Source organism: Calonectris borealis, chromosome 15 (assembly GCF_964195595.1).
Source record: "Calonectris borealis chromosome 15, bCalBor7.hap1.2, whole genome shotgun sequence".
Taxonomy (NCBI): Eukaryota; Metazoa; Chordata; class Aves; order Procellariiformes; family Procellariidae; genus Calonectris; species Calonectris borealis.
The window spans coordinates 19014317-19033857 of record NC_134326.1 but is presented as its reverse complement, the minus strand read 5'-3'; the positions used below and the strand labels follow the sequence as shown (position 1 = coordinate 19033857).

Sequence of the window (19541 nt, the reverse complement as noted above, 5' to 3'; positions counted from 1 at the left end):
GGCGCGGCGCGGCGGCACCCCCGGCCGACAGCAGGCGGCGCTACCGCCCGGCGGGCGCGGCAGCCCTGAGGCGGGCGGCGGGGCGCGGGTCCTCCCGCGGCTGGGTTCGGCCCGGCCCCGCGCCCGCCGGGCCTGCGTGAGGGGAAAGATGTGTCCCCGCAGGCAGCCGCCGCTGGGCCGGGAAGGTGGCGGGCCCGCCCGCCGACGGGCGGCTCTCTGCGGGGAGGCAGCAGGCGGAAGGGGGAGAGTTGCTTTTTCCAGCAGGCGGCTGGCCTGAGGAGTTTGATGCTGAACGAGTGTAAATTAATACTGAGGGCGGTTATGAACGTGGTCGAGAGAAAGGGAGAGCGAGGGGAGAGCGGTCCCGCCGGGAGGACGCAGGCCCCGGGCTGACACCACCGCCGGGCGCCCGGGGGAGCGGGTTCCCCTCAGAGAAGGGGCAGAGAAGCCTGAAGGTGACGGCAGGGGGCCTGAGGGACGGCGGTTTCCCTTGAACCAAACGCCAGCCAGCGGTTTCTGATAGAAAATTAGAGAGTATCATTGCCCGTGGATAATCCTGCCTGGTCCTGCTCCTGTTTCCCCTGCTGCTGGCATTTGCAGGGGGTGTGCTGGATGCTGCCGCTTCCTTTTGCTGGTTTTGGCTAATAAATAACACCGATGGATTTGGTTTTATAATATTACATCTTGCAATTGAAATTGTGTACATTATATTCCTTTTACTCATCAGACCCCATGTTTCAGTTTATAAAGCAGAGGAGTCTCATTGCTTCATTAACATGAAAAATTGAGATAATTCTTTGGCATTACTGGATTTCCAAGTGAAGGGAGAGATGCAAGTGCACGCAAAAACTGGAATAGAGACTGAATGCTTTTAAACTTTATTGTTTTAGACACAGTCTGAAAAAATACTATGCATTCCCAATTGTCAATTCATATTAAACAAGCATATACATTTGATTATATTATTACTGATTTAAAATAAAAAATAAAACCATTACAGAAAGACTGCTGCATCTTCAGAGAACTTTGCAACAATTCTTTTGTAGAAGATTGCTAAAATCAATCTCAGGTTCCAATATTCCTTTGGTCGTTATTTTATGTATTTTTTTTTTACATCATGTTTAGTGTAAGCACGCATTCTGAACGACTTCATACCAATTGTGAGGACAGAGTGCTGGAGTAACAACAGATTTTATAAAAGAGGTTTTATTGTATGTCAGTCCACGAGAAAATCTTATGAGCAGTTTTGAGAAATGCGACAATTTAGTTCTTTACAAAAGTTTTCATAGGTGACTTTTTGATGTACATGCTAATATACCAAAACCGAAAAATCTTTAATTACAGTTAAGATTTTTTTTTACACAAATGTATATGTTACATTTTAACCCCTTCACTTCCATTTGAAAATAGGATAGGCAACGCTTACAAATTTGCTGCTTGTACTTTGCCAAAATACATAACAAAAAGCTGAAATGAAGTGAAGGGCTTAAAGGGGCTCCAGATGCCTCAGAAAATATTTTATTTTGGAACGATTCCAGGGATCTAAAACTTTTTCCCACCCAGACTACAAGCATCCAGATTTCTCCTCCAAAAAGCATAGCCTCAGCTTCATCATGTAACAGGAGTAAAGGTGGTGTAGAAACCATTGAATGTGCAAAGTACCGAAGAATGTTAATTCCAAGAAGAAACAAAGATCTAATTCTGATATCTTTTTTTCCCACAGACAAAACCAAAGTGAGCTAAAGATACAAAAAGTACGCAGATAGAATTGCCTCTAGATAAAATACTTCTCCAAATTTTCTGTAAGGCATCAAGAGGTCTTTAAGTAATCTGTTACCATGCAAAAATAGTATATTCTTTCCCAGTTTACATTCATCTTGTAGCAGTTTATTTACATATAGATCACCAGTTTGTGCTTTTAACACAGGGAAAATAAAAAAAAGAATCTATAGTTAATTTGTTTCATTCCAGAAGATTTTCTGTTATATGCAAGAATTTCATATTCATGGCAAAATTGACACTGGACTTTACTGATGCTGATATATACTTACTAACAGTGATGACAGATTGCAAAATAGTACTTTTATCAATAAACAACTCACCATCTCTCTCTCACCTGACGGGCATCAACCATTTTAACCTGCAGATATGCCTTTCAGGACAGAATAATGCTGTGCATTTCCTGCCAACATGGGGTTAAGACTGTGGTGTGGTTTCTGCTCACGCTTGTGTGGGTCTGACCATTTCTGTGGCAGAACGGTATTTTCTCTGTGCAATACATTGAGCAAAGGACATACAAAATACATAACTAAGCAATATTCTTTTCCTGGAAAAATGTGTTTTATTCTGCTTTTCATATATGAGCACTGGAGACAGTCTTCCAGTGATTTCATGGGCACAGCACCAGGCCCAGTAGAGAAGAACCTCCCGTATTTAAAAAGTCCGAGAATACAGCGCCTCAGCCTGCAGCACCCCGAGTGAGCCTTCGGGGGAGAGGGTGCGAAACTGCCGTGTCTCACCGGGCTGCTCCAGGCAACGGGGCTTTTGTGACACCGAGTAACAGCCCCGGCACCGGGGCCTGACTCCGACCACGCAATGGAGACCAGAGCTGTGCTCATTTCAGTGGGCTGGCTGTATTTTTTCATTAATTGATTGCAGAATGAACCCCCAGATGACAGCAATTAGTTAAAACCAGTCATCCTGAAGACATCAAGAATAGGGCTCTTACCCTATTACCCTTCTTACAAAGAAGGGTAACTTGCATTGCCACTTATGCAGCAGCACTTGCGTCTCAACTCTTTCAGCAAGATGAATATTAGAAATTAATTTTGTAATTAGTTGTCTTGAGGAAAAAAAAAAAACTGGTTATTGGGCAGCGCTGGGGATTTTTCCTCGGTGGTCACAAGAAGTATTTCAGTTTAAGGAAGCTCAATGCAAAACAAATATTCCTGGAATTTGAAGAGAAGCACGTTTGTGCCTAGCTCACGCGTTACACGCGTATTCTTTTCAAGTTTTAACCTCTTACAACATTGTTATGATTATGGCAAAAGCGAGTGACCTGCAGAGGAAAATCCGATTACACAAGAAAGTATTAAAGAGAGCTTTTAGTTTATTTATACAGCTTTTCACAAGTTCTGAAACTATTCACACTTTTGGTGTGACACCACAATTTCTCCCAAATTTTGCATCATCCTAGTGTGGCCAAGTCTGTATTTTTTCTTTCTTATTCTTTTGGTGTTTGTATCTTTGGCTCTAGTGCATCTGACATTTTGCATCAAATACCAAAAGAAGAATACAGATATATTATTCAGCATTATATACGTAAAAATAACAGCCATCTAAGCTGTAAATAAACTCATATTGGGATCTTCTATACTTACACAAAGTCAGAGTTTAGTTGTCTAAAGAAGTCTGGTAAACTGAAATCATCTTAGGAGAAAAGTAAATTAAATTCATGTGGTAGAAAAAGGTCAGTGGAAAACAGCTTTTCTGTACTTATTTAGATGACTAGTGTTTTTTTTTTATTTTAAAAGTATGTCACATTAAAACAGACAGGAAATTGTACTGAATCCAACTCTTCATTGCTTTGAAGCGTGCGTATGTAATGACTGTCTTTTGGCTCATACAAAAAGGAGATGAACTAGACTCCGCAGAGATGGAAATCCTTTATGACTTGACCTAGAGAGCCGATTTTATAGAGTAATTCCTATCCTCTGTAGACGTGGCAGACGCAAATTCCCCAGGGATGCTGTTGCTGTACACTGGTGAAAAATGAGTGTACAACGTACCATCAGATCACAGTAACAGTATTTCGTATTTGCTTTGGACCGATATGAGTCATTGCACTGGAATCAAATGAGGAATCAGGCGCAAAAAGGGCTTCAGACAAACCCTTCCACATTTGATAAATCAAATCGCTATGTTCTTTACATGAGTGATTATGTTAACTGATACGGTTTCCTTTGTATCATTTTGTTCTGAAATTACTGCAATAAATTAGTCTTCGTGTAACACTAACTCATTAATTCAATTTATTTCATTTTGAAGCATGCAATGGAATTTCAGAGGGAAAATAAGAGATTATTTAGATTAAAAATTTAAACTTCTAGCTTCAAAAGTCTAGAGTGGATTCCAGTTTAAGAAAGAAAGTAAGTGTGCTTTTGCTGTCCTAGCAAAGAAGACCTAGCAGGCACAGCTCCATGCTAGTATGCACTGGTGCAACAAACAGCAGCTGTTAAAATACATACACATATTTAGGACCCTGTTTAGCAGAAGGAAGCCACCGACAGTCCAAGTATCCAAGCGACTTGACGTTACAGTTTTCTCATTGTTCTGTACCGTGCTCTATATCAGGAGAGAGCTCTAGAGTCTGTTCCTCTTCCACATGGGACTTATCCCCCTATCCAAACTACTTGCTCTTTATTCCAGAGAGGCCACTGGGAGTGACGACAGTGGGAACTGAGGCTTCCAGACGTCTGAACGTAGAGATGTTTTCTTAGCGGTTCTACCGTACCGTGACACCTTACAACAGCAATGGCTAATACAGCCTTTCGCCCATCCCTGAGGGCCTTTTGGAGCAGCATTTCTTCCTCGTCCTCTTCCACGGCCAGCCGAAGGATGCCCTCCACTGCTGCATCTCAGGCTGGCCTTTCTCCCAAACCAATTTGTTTTGCTAAGCCCCATTCAGAATCGCAGCTCATACCTTGTGCTCCATTTCTTTAGCACTGTTTCTGAAGGGGAGTTAGTCCAACTGGACTATGCAGTATTAGCAGCATGTATAGTAATAAATTAGGGACCGGGAGCATATGGGTTAACGTGAACTCCCACAGAAAGCCGCCACAGAGCCAGCGTGCCTTTGCAACCTTCTCAGTTTGAGCAGTTGAGATGTCCATGAGTGTACTGTGCTGAAGGAGGCCCCAGTGTGAAACCAGCATGCCATGTATAAATTGAGTTCGGATGAAAAGGAAATAGAGGGAATTCTATCCTACCGCTTCCTAACCTGTTCTTGTAATTTCAAGGTAATAGTAATCCCTTAGATGTAATATACTAATAGGCCTATTAAGTACAAACAGCGGGAGATTCGTTCCTATTTCTATTCTGGTTGTTAGTTAGGTCTAATGATTAAATCAAATCAATGTAATTTATGTCCTGGAAAATATAAAAACTATCACTTAATATATAAACCAATATCCAGCTTGAAGTTCTAGATCAGGGAAAATAGACTTTCACCATCAATCACTGATTGTTTGAGGTAGACCACATTATTGAATTATCCACAATTTTAGTTTCTAATGTATTAGGTTATATACAATCAAATATCAACAGACATACCTGAAATTTTCCCTATTTTAATTAGAAATGTTTGTAGTTATTAATAAGGTAAGTTTCCATAATTTACTTGGTCATAGATTGAAATTTCTGTATATTTTGTGGCAATTTAGCACAATTCTTAGTAGTACCCTACTGTGTACATAGAGTAAAAAATGAATTGTATCACACCGGCTGAAAAAAAGAAGGAAAATTATGGTTAGTGGTGAAATCCTAGAACAATGAAAGGCTCAAATGTAAGATTCAGATGCTTATCCATTCCAGCTGTGTCATTCTGGCTCTGTATTTTTGAGTGTTATTCTAATATTGCTACAAAGTCCATTATTCAGAACATTCTTCCCATGGTTTCAGATGGAGATGCTTGAATATAGCTCTTCTATTTGTTTTTTGAAGTAATCTCTTAGTTCTGGTCTCTTAGCCTTTAATGTTGGTGTCAACAAACCATTTTGTACTGAGAACATATCAGAGTGAATGTAAATGGCTTTGACCTAAAATAAAAAAGGGATATATTTATAGCAAAAATTACAGGCATCACACTGAACAAGCGTATGTCTTATGCCAGCCTTGCTGTGGTTACCCCTGGCTGTGCCTGGAGCCCAGGGGACGCTTCCACCGGGTCCCCAGGATTCTCCTCATGTGCCCAACTTTTCCAAGGTGACACACTCAATCCCTCCATCACCCCTCACCACTCCCTGCTCTCCTGCTTCTTTTCCCGTGTCCGCGCTGACCCGACAGCCAGCCAGCGCAGAAGGGAGAATGAGCACATAAACCTCTTTTCCGTATGAAACCAAGGCCAAAACACAGCGAGGCAGAGCGCAAGGGACAGTATCACCATATGTGATATTGTAACTGCAGAGTTTCACACGGTTGGAAGACTGTGGGAGAGAGGGGAAGGGAGGGAGGGCAGGGAGTCATGCTAAGAAACATCATGTAACCAAACTGCAAAGAAAGTAAGCAGCACTAATTCGGTCTTGCAAAATCATGAAGCTTTGCAGGTACAAAGAACATACATGATGATCATCTTTAAAGAAGAACTGATGGTGTTTTACTAGCTAATTAAAATGATATAAAATCATTCCTCCTAGGCAAACAGGATTTTCCAAGGCTGCCCTTGTTAGCGGCGGTGTCTCCGAGCACAGCAGGGAGCCTGGCAGCGCAGATGGGAGCGAGCTTTTCCTTCCAGTGCATTTATGGGAGTGCTGGTGCAGGAGAAAGCAGAAAACTGCTGCGTGACTGGTCATAGTCCACCAATTTAAGATGAAATTCCCCAGCCATCTGCTGCTTTCGTGATTCTCCAAACCAGACTGGTTTGCATTTTATTAGACTGAGAGTTGCAGGAATATAGAGAATCAATTTTTAAATTCCTATTAGATATGTGATTCATTTTTCCCCTGTAAGCATTGTGGTCCAGTTCCTCCCCCAGTGACATCCGTCACAAAATCAGTGATTATTAATGCTTCCCCCACTTGCTGCACTGGCTTTCAGAGCCTGCACCCTGGAAGCTGCTGGTTATAGAAGCCAGCGTTGTCATTCCCAAGCCAGAGGTCCAAGCTCAGGCCTCTGGCGCGGCAGACAAGGAAGGGATGATAAAGAGCGGCTCTTCCATATAAAGGGGATCCTATCCCACGAGAGCATTAGCCATAATATCTGGCTTAAAGTCGGGTTTTAAGATTACACATTGCAACAGAGATGTCAATTTTGAAGCCCTTTAAGTTTTGAAATGCGAAACATTTCTTCTTAACTTTTAGAAAGATGGCAAGGCTTTCCTCACTACTTTATCATTTATTAACTGCAAACTGCTGGTAGAATAGATTACTTGAGGATATTTCATACTGTGAAGACTATGGCAGGAGCACACCAGACTTATTACCACAGACAACTACATGCATTACAAACCGTGCTTTATATTGAATTTCATTTTTAAATTCACTTCTTTTTACTATCATTTCATTTGCATATGTAACTGAGAAATGAAGAATAACAAGTTTATGTTTAACGGTGCTTCTGCTGCACTCAGATACTCATTAGAATTACCACCCAGAAACAGTCTAAACAAAAGCAAAAAGGCCCTTGCTAATTATATGTAATGATTAAGATGTTCATTATTTTAATAGAAATAAGATTTGACATTTTAAAATGTGGTGGATTTTTTTTTTAACTATGTTTTTGATGCTGTGTAATCCATGGTTGATTTCAGATCTCTCCTTCTGAAGTGTTTGTAGCTCTGTTGCAGAAATATTTACACAAGCAGCAGAAAAGAATTAGTGCACAGGCTGAAAATAAATAAACCAGCAGCATTTCCTAGGTCAGTTATAATAACGGTAATTAGTGACCCAGTTTCTTAACAGTGCTTTCAGTGGCAGAAGCATCAGAGTCCTACAGATATTTATCTTGGCTCCTGGTTGTCAGACTAGAGATTATCCATGTCCCTGGATTAGATTTTTACCTCTGCACCCAGAACTTTCACTAAATTTAATTCAAATTTCAAGCGTGAGTGGAAGGCAGAATCACAGGGTATATATTTTTCAAAGGAACAAATACAACTTGCGAGCAATAAAGCTCTCTCAGAAAACATTGTGTGCAGCTGCAACGAGGATATGTAGTCACATAACAAATGCTGACAAATCCTCGTTCAACACAAATGGACAAATTGCCTGTCTGACCACACTGAATAATGTATTAATTGTTTCATTTTACCTGCTCAAAGGAATGAAGTCCACTCTCCTTACCTAACCGTACCATGTCTTCCATTATCGCTTGCTGCAGTTCCTGGGTTAAAACACATAAATTCCTCATGAAATACCAGAGTCAACCTTACATGCAATTAATGTCATTGTTCATCAAGAAAACACGTTTCTGGGTACAGTTCAAGTGCCTTATTGATTGTTAATACATAATTAGCAACTATTCTATTAAAGAAAAGTACAAACATCAAACTTAAGTGCAGTGATGTTAACTCTTTCCTCAGTATGAAAAGTAAAGTTATATTTTCAAATGTATATGACATAGATGCTTGAATTTGCAACCCTTCAACCATTTGCCAGACTTAGACGCAGAATTATTTCCCACAGACACCAGTGGGATGACTCACTGGCATCAGCGCTCATTGACGTCACGCAACTCAGTTACTCAGTATTAGTGTGTAAATAAGGCTGGAATCCTTATTTAAGACATGGAAACAAACACAACCTCTCCTCCTGCCGTATCGTTGTTCTCTGCAAGACCGACCCTTGGTCCCCCCCAGAGGAGTTTGCAGAGGTCTGTACCATCAGTCAGCACACATCACTGTATCCAGGTCAACCCTGCTTAATTTTCAGTGAGGAAATAATTCTTGTCACTGAGATCATTAATAATAGACACCTACTCTAACTAGGTTACGCTACAGTGAAAAAATGTCTGTACTGCCGACAGATACAAAGACAAACCTTATTTTTACAGAGTTCTGCATATGTTCCATCAAACCCTCTTTTCTTTGCCCAGCCTGGCATAACTTCGGAATCAGGCACCACAATTCCCACCAGAAAGGCCTGTAGGTGAAGGAGAAGGAGAGTCGCAGGCAAAAGCTGAACGACATTTAAGGCCCTACATTGGAGTGAATACATAAGCTGGTTGAATTTGCTACGTGTTTATCAGTTCTTGTTTAATTATGTAAATAATTTGCTAACATGTCATATATATACATATGTGTATATATATATATGTACATATATATATGTATATTTTCATGTCTGTGCCTTTTCCTCAGATAAAATTGTTCTCTGTGACTGTTCCTGCATTTGCCAACAATTTGTGTTGGGTTGGGTTTGTGTTCTGCTTGGAAATTAATTAAATTACTTAAATTTTTCACAGGCATATGTCAGAGCTGAACATAGCTTGTATCATGCAAACTCCAATGCCAAGGAAAGCCTCATGTTTGTGACCAATGAATGTAGAAGGACCAAGTGCAATGGTTTCAGAAACTGTACGTGTTTGTATAAATACATGAATAAACGGGACAAGATTGGTCAAAATGGGTAGGCAGTGGTTGTGGAGCAGCGGTGGCTTTGCCTTCGTCTGGCTTACCGCAGGTAACATGGCAAAGGAGAGCGTTAGAGACCCAAAGGGTGACACTGAAGCAAATTTAAAGGCTTGATCTTTGGCCACAACATCCTCCAAGCTGCTCAGGGCCGCACCAGCAGCTCAGCTCCTGCGCGGCTCCAGCCGGCTCCAGAACAGGAGGGAGACGGCAGGGCAGAAACGTGGCGTGATCCACTCACGCTTTCCCCTCGGTCATGCCCAGCTCTCTGTCTTCTGTTCACGAAGAAGAAAGCGATATTTTCTGAAAACTTAGTTTTTACCTGCAGGCTGTCTCCATGGACATAGATCTGGGCAACAGGGTCACTGCGGATATAGATATTCTCTATCTTCTCTGGTGCAATATATTCTCCCTGAGCAAGTTTAAATATATGCTTTTTCCGATCAATAATTTTAAGAGTCCCATTCTGTTAGGAGAAAGAAATGACAGTTCCCAGAGAAGTTATTTAATCATAGAGACTCAGTAAGCAGTCTGCTTTTAACAGAGCTCTTTAAATTGCCAGAAAATGCTTCACTGACATATCGAGCTTATTTTGCAAAACAGAAACTTAACCCTCTGTAAAGATAGATCTGCTTGGAAATTTAAGTTCAGTATTTGAAAATTTGCATGGGATAATACAATTGACCAGTACGCACAGGTAACCATTTCCCGATGTCTCCAGTGTGAAGCCAGCCCTCCTGGTCCAGCGCTTCAGCTGTCTTCTCTTCATCTTTCAGATAACCTTTGAAAACATTTGGTCCTTTCACACATATCTGCAAAACAGTCAGAGTTACTGATAAATTATTTTATTATTCTGCTGTAAATACTAACAAGCTAAATAGCAATTCACTAAAATTGAAATATTTTAAAGGTTGATTTAATGACTGTGCTCCATGAAACTAAAATACATTGTGTTATAAAATTACCTATGGATTTTTTTCAAACTAATGGAAGTATGAAGTAAGGAATGCAAACCTGATTTGTTTGAAGTTGGTTTGCATTCAGCTTGCAGTTAAAAAAAGTTATTTCAATAAGTTTAATTTCTGTGCAATATAGAAACATCAGCAATGCAGAAAGCATAGCAATTCAGCTCTTCTTAGCTGAACTAATTAATTCAGTCTTAGCTTTTAAAGTAATCAGGCATGGCATTGGCTGGAAGTACTGCCACAGCCCCTTTTTAATTAATGCTTTGCTGCTCTATTGCTGAATTGACGTTTTCCTTTCCTGATTGTAATATGTAACACATCAGCAACCATGCACCTTGCAAAGGTAAAATGCTTCTATAACTACATAACTACTTAATACAGCATTAATTAGTGAGAATTTGATATAAAAATGTGATTTGCTACCTCTCCTTCTCCTTTGGAAGCAAAATAATTCAGCTCTTCCACATCCTCCAATTTGATTAAGTTACAGGGCAAAGGGGCTCCTACATGACCTGGAAATCAAAGTTATCAAGTCACTTGTCATCTCTCCTATAAACAATAATTAGCATTTTATTATTAGTTGCTTGCATAGTTGTAGCTACACTGGAAGTTCTTGCAGGAGCTGTGTCTGCGTGCAGAAATCATTTCCTCATTTCAGGTTTTATTATTATTATATTATTTTATTATTATAATTATATATATTTTATTATTATTTAGTCTTAATTACTATTAAGACTAAATACCCGAACCTCCTATTTGGATATATACACACCCTATTTTCAAACACGTCGAAATACAGACCATGTCTCCCTTCCCTGTAAGAGACTAAAGCCTTTTCTAAGCATAACTCATTATAAAAGCACACAGAGCTCTGGACCCCCGTTGTTTTAATCACCTGGGAATACAACTGCAGTGACATTAGGCTGAACACGTTTCCCCCCACCCCTACAGTTTCTCCAAAGATGAAGCGAGGGCTACGTCTGCCGTAGCCGACAAGCACTGCTACAGCACTACGGGGTTCAAAACGGGCCTTTTTTTCCCCCGAAACAGCCACCAGGAAAAACAGACTGGAAAGAGGAGTCACAACGCTGTGTCACAGCACTTCGTGCGCTGTAGCTCTCATTTTGCAAAGGAGCCAGATGGAAGCGCAGTGAGGATGAGGATGAGGATGAGGATGCGGCGCTGGCGCGTGAGCGGTGCTTTGCCCAGGGCACGGGCAGGGGGCTGGCGGGCAGCGAGCCCCAGGACACACCAGTATCTGCAAGGGACTGGTTTTGGTTTGAAGAAAACTAAACAGATGGCCACTGGGAAAAGAAAGCACGTGCTCTTCTCCAGCCACAGAAAATCTGGGTTGGAAAGAAGGAAATGTTTAACTGGCCAGACCCATTCATATCTGATGTCCAGGTTTCCTACTAGTATTCATTTGAATGAGTGCGATACCCATTTCAAAACATTTTTCTAAATACTGATGAATTATATCAAGAAGAAATTGAGCTGCAGTACTTGTGTGTATTATCTGAATCTTGCTTAGTGCTAATTTTTATCTGATTTTGTCAAGATTCAAAAGTTCTGAAAGCCTGAAATACATAAAGTATTGAGTAGCGGTGGATCTGTATTCAAAGCCTGAGTTTGCTCACTAAGTACATGAATGTATTAATCTTTCCTTTGTTCCAGCATGTCATTATAACAAACATTCTTTTAAATTCAGCTCCAGTGCTCTAGAGAGGACTCACAGGGCCGGGAGTGCAGAGATGAGAGCATCGCAAATAACAGCTCAAGGGACAATTCCAAATCTCCCCAGGCAAATGTGCCCAACATCTGATCCCTGTGTATTTATTCTGGACTAGTGATACTTTCAAGAACATTACATTTGCTGAAGATTATTCACACGGTGGCAAATGTTGCATAACACCCTGTGATGTTACAGTCTAGAATTCTCAAAAGAAATGTGCGTTTCTTTTCTTTCTGGAAATGGTGGAAGAAAATCGTTACCTGATGTCCAGTCACCTGGGGTCGTAAAGGTGCATCCAGCTGTGCATTCTGTTTGGCCGTAACCTTCATAAACCTGACAAAGAAACAGGTATCTTTAGAGCGGTACATATGATTTCACCATTTCAGAATAAAATTCTAAGAATTGCCTTCTGGTGCACAGTCCTGCGAGCGAACCCTGCTGCAGGCACGCATTTAACACAGCCACACTCTCCCTGGCTCTTACTGAATACAAAATTTCATTTATGTGACTATGAATTACCATGGCTCTGTAGAGCTGAAAATAGTGAGAAGACAAGTTCAGCGCTTAGTTTTTGAGTCAAGAAGTATGTTATTCTACGAGAGGAATTTATTAGTGGGGGAAAAAAGGTATTTTTGTGGGACATTTTGAAAATACACCTTTTAATTTTTTTCGCCTAAATTTAGGGTCTTGAATGAGGCCTTTTAGTTGCCCTGGGCTTCCTAGTCAAAGAGAAATAATGCAGTGGACATCTTAAGTGGGTTAAAATTGCCATCTGAAGATTATCTTTCTCCATTTATATATATATAGAATAAAACTTGTGTAACAAAGTTCCCAGCACATGCACAAGCACATTTAATCGCTCATACTCAATTAAGCGCTCAGAAATGGGTGGGATGAGTCTATGCTTTTATTTGGCAGCTGCCGGCAGCGAAAGCGGCGCTTGCCCGCTGTTCACTTCCCGGGGCCACCGGTCCTTCCCTCTGCAGCCCCGCGGCTGGAGCCGAGCTCCGGGGACACCCGGGCGCTGCCTCTGCCCCAAGCCCTGCAGCTGCTGTTGGACGGATCCCGGTAAAGCCGTCCTAAATGCAGTTCTGAGGTCCTCACCCATCTCCTTTCTCAAATGCGGCGCGTTTCCTAACTAACAGTAAAGGAACACCTCCAAACAGCCGCGCGAGCCCACCTGACATCCGAGGGCCGCGCGGAGGAAGCCCAGGACAGTCGGAGACGCGGGGGCAGCGCCTGTGACTATCATGCGAACGCACCCACCGAGACTCGCCTGTTGGATGGCAGGAGAAAACAAAAGAAGGCATCACAGATCGTTACAGATGGCAAAAATGGCAGCGTCTGTGAGTATTGCTTATACAGAGCTTGCACAAAATGCTCTCTCTAGAACAGATGTAGCTGGGCTATGGAAATATGAACTGGCTCTGAATCTTTCCTTAGGGATAAAAAGCCGGCTAAATCTTCAAAGCAGTAACTGTCCCCCCCGCAGGTAGAAATAGTGCCCCAAGAAAAAAAAACGTTCAACGTATGGGGGCCGGAGTCCCACGTCTCTCGGAGGACGAGCTGCTCAGCCTCGACTCCCGGGCAGGCTGCAGCCCCGCGGGGAGCCAGCCCTGGCCTGCAGGAGCACATCTGGCTCCGGGGAACTGTTGGGTGAAAACCAGACTCTTTCCCCCCTGCAGTTTTCTTTGCTTATTTGCACCTCATCGTTTTTAATGAATTGGCTCCCAAGCCATCTAAAATAATGCTGTCCCTTTTTTAAGGCACATGACCTTCAAATATTTCTGGAGGGCATTACATCAATTCCTGTGTCACACTTTACTTCTTTTTCCCCCTCTTCATTTCCTTTTTCTTAGTCCAAAAGTAAAAAGAAAACCCAGAACAAAAGAAAACAACTCCTGATTGAGCCTGCCAGTCTCGCCAGATCCTGAATCAATACGCAGCCTGGCTTGCCTCATGTCTGCGCTCCCGTCAGCATCCTGTGAACTCTGCTATCTTTGCACGCCGAGGACAACTAATCCGCAGATGAAAAGTACAGTCGGTTTCTTTAGTTAAAAATAAAGTGGCATGTCTCCAGATGAGTTATCCAATTAAAAAAATCAAGCAATCAGAGCCTCCTGGAGTAGTACAGTGCCTGGAAAACCTGGTTTAAAGCCAGTTAATGTTTCTTTCCTGAGGAGGTGTGTGGCACACAGCAGGGTATTCTGATTTCTTTCCCCTGTTGTTAAATCGTGATTTACTTGTGCATTTTTCTCTGCACCCTTATTCCTGTTTCCCTAGGAAGAAAAACAGTTTTGAATATGCCCAATTGAAACCTGACCCTAAATTCAACCATATCTGTAGAGAATTTGCAGAAAACTTTGGAGCAACGTCTCTTTGATCATACTCCTCTTTTCCTGCCCACCTTCCTGAACTTCATCCCCACTGGGAGGAGGAGGGGTTCAGTGCAATCCTCTCCCTTGCCTGTTGCTGGGTGTGAGCGGGCAGAAACATTTACTCGTGGGGCACAGGCAGAGCCCGCGGCGGGTGCCCAGTCCCCGCAAGGCACAGCACCGAAATGCCTGGTGTCGGGCAGGAGGCTACAAGCCTGCTTCTGGGCAACTTCACCTGGCAGAGGGCAAGTGCCTCTGCACTGCATCACGTCCCTCCTCGGTGCCTGTGCAGGGCCACAGCCTGTGTCTGACAGCTGCAAAAAACAGGCGCTGTTCTGCAAATAGGTGATTTCTCGGTGCTGCCGAAGGAGGGATGTGGCAAAAGCCGCCTTAGGGTGCCTTGTGTTTCCCCCTTCCCCTCTGGAAAACTATCCCTAACGGAAGTGAAATTTTGGCATCTTATGCATGGTGTTTAAAAATAAATGCATAAATAAAAATAAATGTGGCAAAAGTTAATGCAAAAGTTAGTGGAACAACAAACTGTGCCCCATTTCCTTTCTCTATTCAAGTTTTCAGTCTGCTGTTCACTAGTGAGTAGCAATTGCCCGCAGTTCATCATCAGGCAAGTGGACCATGCAGACTTTAAGGAAAACCAGTCATTGCTAGAAGACATGGCGGTTCTTTGACTTTAGACTTACTTCTTAAATTGCTTACCTGTATTTTATTAAAGAAAAGTTTATCCCACAAGCTGTTATTTCTAATGATTCCGTTTCGAACTTCTGCCTTTTTCCGTTTTGCAGCAAATTCCAGAATCCAGCGCTTGAGGGACGTGTCTGCCTGGCTGAAGATCTGCGGGAGTGCGGGGCGGCAGGCAGCGCGGCGCCCGAGAGAGAGAAAACATCAACAGCTATTCTTACAATTACAGCCATACAGTTCTGCCGGTGCCAGGTAGGGTATAGTTACATTAGCAATACAGTTAAATAAGACTACACTATGGCTTTCTTATTGGATTAAAAAAAAGGAGTGGTTTGTTTCGCTCCATTCGCTATTGTACACACTGTTCCTTTGGGGGAAAAAGGAGAGAGGATGATAGAGTGGCTTTGACTAGATTTACACGACTGGTATTTGTATATGATTTCTACGATAGGATTCAGTGAAATCGTGCAATCTGAGCAACAAGGAATGAGCAGCGTGAATACTTGGCAGCTGGTATCGGTGCTGGCTGATGTGGTGATGGGGGCTGCGTTTACCTAAGCTTAATCAGACACCAGCATGAACTACATCTCTACAAACGAGAAACCCCCAGTGCCCATCCCTCTAATCAGACACCAGAACCCCTGATCCATCAGTCCTGACCTTGGGGAAAAATTAAATCAGTAGCTCGTGGTTAAGCCCATCTTTAGAGGATAAGTCTTCTGAGGAGTAAATATTCCCAGCTGGTCAAACAGATTTAACGTGATGACCAGAAGTGTCTGTCTTAAATACCTTTCAAGACCATCTCTTAGTTTCAAAGATTTCTAGATCCAAAAGCCAAACTCATATTTACACTGCCTAAATCCTCATAGTATTTTTGCAGTTCCTGTTTTTCAGCTGTCATTGCCACCAGAAAGAGATTCAAGTTCCAAAACCGGTTGAAGGGCACAAAAAGTCCTAGTGCATCCAGGTTTGACTGGTGTTTCTCTGATAAAAAAAATCTGTCATCTCTGGAAATGTCACTGGTGAGAGCAGGGCAAGAGGCTAAACCAGAGGGATTTCACATTAACATGCATTAGCCGTGTCTGCAGCCTGTGTAAATCAACATAATATAGACTTACAGATTGGAGCGGCTGTATCAGTTACACAGGGTAAGGATGTGTTTGCAGTAAGGCAGAAACAGTATAATCTGCTCAGGAAATCACCATGACTAAGGGAATTCTTTCACATAAGTACTAAAGGGACATAAACTTTATTATTACCAAAAAAGCAAAATGAAACTCACCTTATCATACATCCTGTTTAACAGCCGCGGCACGACAGGGAAGATGGTTGGACGCAATGCTTTCATATCGTCAGATAAGAGACGAATATCTCCTTGAAAGAACCCAATTCGCCCTCCGTGGCAATATACGACAGACTGATGGGAAGAAAAAGGAATACATGTAACCTCTTTGCTTTGAGTTCCCGTGGCAGAGCATTCCTCCCAAGCGCAGAAGTGCTTTTCCTGAAATTCTACGCTCAGTAAGGCAAAAATGGGACTTTAGAAATATATATAAATGTAACCATAAATTTTGCACTGAATAGAAATGTACGGATAGTTCTGGGCACTTTTCAGTACTGCAATTCAGCATCCACCAAATTTCCCACTGTTTCTGGAAGAACAAGGAACCAAGGCTTTTAGAGGGGATTTCCCTTCGTCCCCTGTGTATATGGGGATGGAGAAGTCTGAGGTATGGTCAGATTCTGGATCTGAACGTCTCCTCTGAAGCCCAGACCTACCATAGCAGCTCACAGCATGAGGACCTATTGTCAATAAAGAAATGTGTATTAAGAAACATTGTAAACCGTACTGAGCCGATTTTTAGATGTTAATACTTTAGTTTTGTTTAAATACAACAATATAGACTACGTTAGCAATATAGTGCCTGATCCTGTATCCCAGAAATAAAAGCCCACTTCATAAAAGGTGCTTTACTTGGATGGAAACTACAGATCCAGAAGTTTCATGCTTGGAAAGAAAACAGGCCGCTTTAATCAGATCAGAATAGAGCTGGATGTGCGGGACCGGGCAGGGCAGGCAGGCAGGCAGGCGTCCTCAGCAAAGCCATGCCCGGAGCTGAGCCCAGCCTTGCCGAGCCCGGAGCAGTGCGCTCTGAGCTCTTCTCCAGCTCTCCGAGGGGTAGGTGGAGAACATCAGCTCCCTTTAGTCGACTTTTCTGCCCCAAATAACTAAAACAGTTAAAAATTCCTTAGACACCTAAGTCTTTTTGTGCTGCTCCTAAAAATCTGTAATGCTAACCGGAGTGCTCTGACTGCTCTCTCAACCAGCTACAGACTGCCTCTCCATCAGCTGAAACCACAGGAATTTTATAGGTGTGATGTGGCTTTAACGAACATCACACTGCCAAATCTGTGTTTCACACTGCACATGCATATGAATTCAGGAAAAAAAAAAAAAAAGGAAAATATAATCAGTGTGCTCACTGGGAATTATAAATTACTAGAGATTTTTAGCTTTAAAGAATGTATCTGTACAATTTTAACTCTAAGTTCCTGGAATTAATAATGTTGGCTAAAACTAGGGAAGTTGACACAGTGCTTGCTGTTCAGAATAATTTTGAAAAATATTTTTTAGCCCTTTTGAAAAAATCTTTATATTAATGAGCTTTTTTAGCAGAGAGGATAAACCTGAACATTCTTTGGAGGCCTGCCCCTTTCAATATAGCAACATCCTGTGAAATGAGGTTATTTCAAATGTTTTAATTTTTTTTTTTTTCCCCTCATTAGATGACTTCTTAATAATTATATTCTTGTTTGCTGGATTGCCTGAATAGTGGTGCTGACCAACTTGCCTTTTAAAATTAGACTTAGAAGTAAAGATAGGCTGGGCTGTCATTCTCCAAATCTTCCACGGACTTTCACTTCCAGCTTGCAATTTTTTTAACAGGGCAGAATATATTATTTCTGGCACAGATGTTACTAAGAAGTGGGAGGCTTATATTCAGATGCTTGTCTGACTCAAAAACTATGCTTTCAGCCCGAAACAGTCCTCCCTGAGAAAGTACAGCGCTGCAACTGAATCCAGACCCAGTCTTCAGATACTGGATCAGATTTTAGTTGGCGGCTTCTCGGGCCAGGAGAACTGATGGGATCGTCTCCTCCGACTTGCCTAACACACCGACTGCAGCACAAATTATCGCCTGTCTTTTCAGAAAAGAGATGTGAAAAGTCAGTTCTGCGGGCTGGCACGAGTTAGCACTTCTATTATTTCCAGGGGACGCTGGCTTCCAGTTAATGCCCGCCGTACGCTGCCCTGCCAGGAGGATCACGTGTGTCACACCATGATCTTAGTTACCTCTTTTTCAGGGTCTGCAAGTTTTTTTGCAGATCTGGTTATTTATGCAATAAAAGGATTTTAGCTGATGTAGAAAATGGCACGAAATTATTTTTACTCCCATGATACCTGACTCTAGAGTGCTTTGAAAAGCTGCCCCCAAAATCAGGTCGCAGCTTCTGCTCGTTGATGAAGGGCTGTTTTCCCATCTCAGAGCCACCAGTGTAAGCGGGAGAGCTTGGGAAACTCTCCTGGAATCGCTCTGGACCCACGGCCGTGTCACCGAGACCAGAGGCCGGGCCCTGGTGTTATGCACGTGGCACTTCTGGAGTACAAGCTTTTTTAGTGCTACAAGATATCGCTGGTTATTTAGTATTTTATTCTTTTTTTTTTTTTTTTTTTTGGCGTGGAAAAAGATGATTTCCACTGACACTAGGACCTTACCTGTACCATTCTCTCAAACATGTGTGCTAAAGGCAAATAGGAAATGTGTACATCCTCACAAGTAGGAGACCACTGACTCTGGAAGAAAACACAAGGAGCCCCACGAGGCCTCGTCAGTTCAGGCAGGTTTCTTACCTGTATAACTCTTTCAAACATGTGAGCCAGAGGCAGGAAGGAGATGAGCACATCGTCCTGTCTCGGAAAGATCACTTTCTGCAGGTGAAGGGCATGGGAGACAGAAAGGAAAGAAACACTGACAGGAAGACAACAAGAAAGTCATAAAACAATAAAAAGAAAAATGGCACCAGAGGAGCAAAAGGGTAAAGATTGTCGAGAGAGGAAGGGAGCAGCGTACGAAGTGAAGCGTTAAGCCACAGCGTCAATGAAGCTCAGTTAACAGGAGGAGTAAAGAGCACGGAGATGTACACAGAGGGCAACGGAGAGGTCTCTCCATGGCAGAAGGCGTTTCGTATCCACACGGCTCACGCTGGAAACGGAGGCTCACCCTGGCAGAGAACCCAATTTTTATTCCTCGCTTTCCATCATGAGATGCTAAGACCACGATGTGCACTCTCAGCCGGGTGCGGACCTGCAGGAGCCTCCTGAAACCAGCAGGGCTCTACAGGCGCACCGTTTTTCCACATTGCACAGA

General features: G+C 42.5%; 1 protein-coding gene across 10 annotated transcripts in view; it reads right to left on the bottom strand.

The window, feature by feature from the left end:
• Positions 1-4018: 4018 nt before the first annotated feature.
• Positions 4019-19541, bottom strand: part of ACSL6 (acyl-CoA synthetase long chain family member 6) — a 58044-nt gene continuing 42521 nt past the window's right edge. For 6 of the 10 annotated variants that reach the window (XM_075164536.1, XM_075164541.1, XM_075164540.1 and 3 more), the window contains exons 11-21: positions 18890-19102; positions 16394-16528; positions 15130-15264; positions 13221-13316; positions 12301-12373; positions 10732-10820; positions 10039-10155; positions 9666-9809; positions 8754-8855; positions 8026-8097; positions 4019-5816 (exon numbers count right to left, since the gene is read on the bottom strand). In XM_075164536.1, the coding sequence (XP_075020637.1) occupies positions 5676-5816; positions 8026-8097; positions 8754-8855; positions 9666-9809; positions 10039-10155; positions 10732-10820; positions 12301-12373; positions 13221-13316; positions 15130-15264; positions 16394-16528; positions 18890-19102 (1317 nt within the window). In that variant the 3' untranslated portion in view covers positions 4019-5675. The remainder of the gene's footprint in view (positions 5817-8025; positions 8098-8753; positions 8856-9665; positions 9810-10038; positions 10156-10731; positions 10821-12300; positions 12374-13220; positions 13317-15129; positions 15265-16393; positions 16529-18889; positions 19103-19541) is intronic. The other 4 variants (XM_075164543.1, XM_075164545.1, XM_075164544.1 and 1 more) reach the window with 2 other exon arrangements.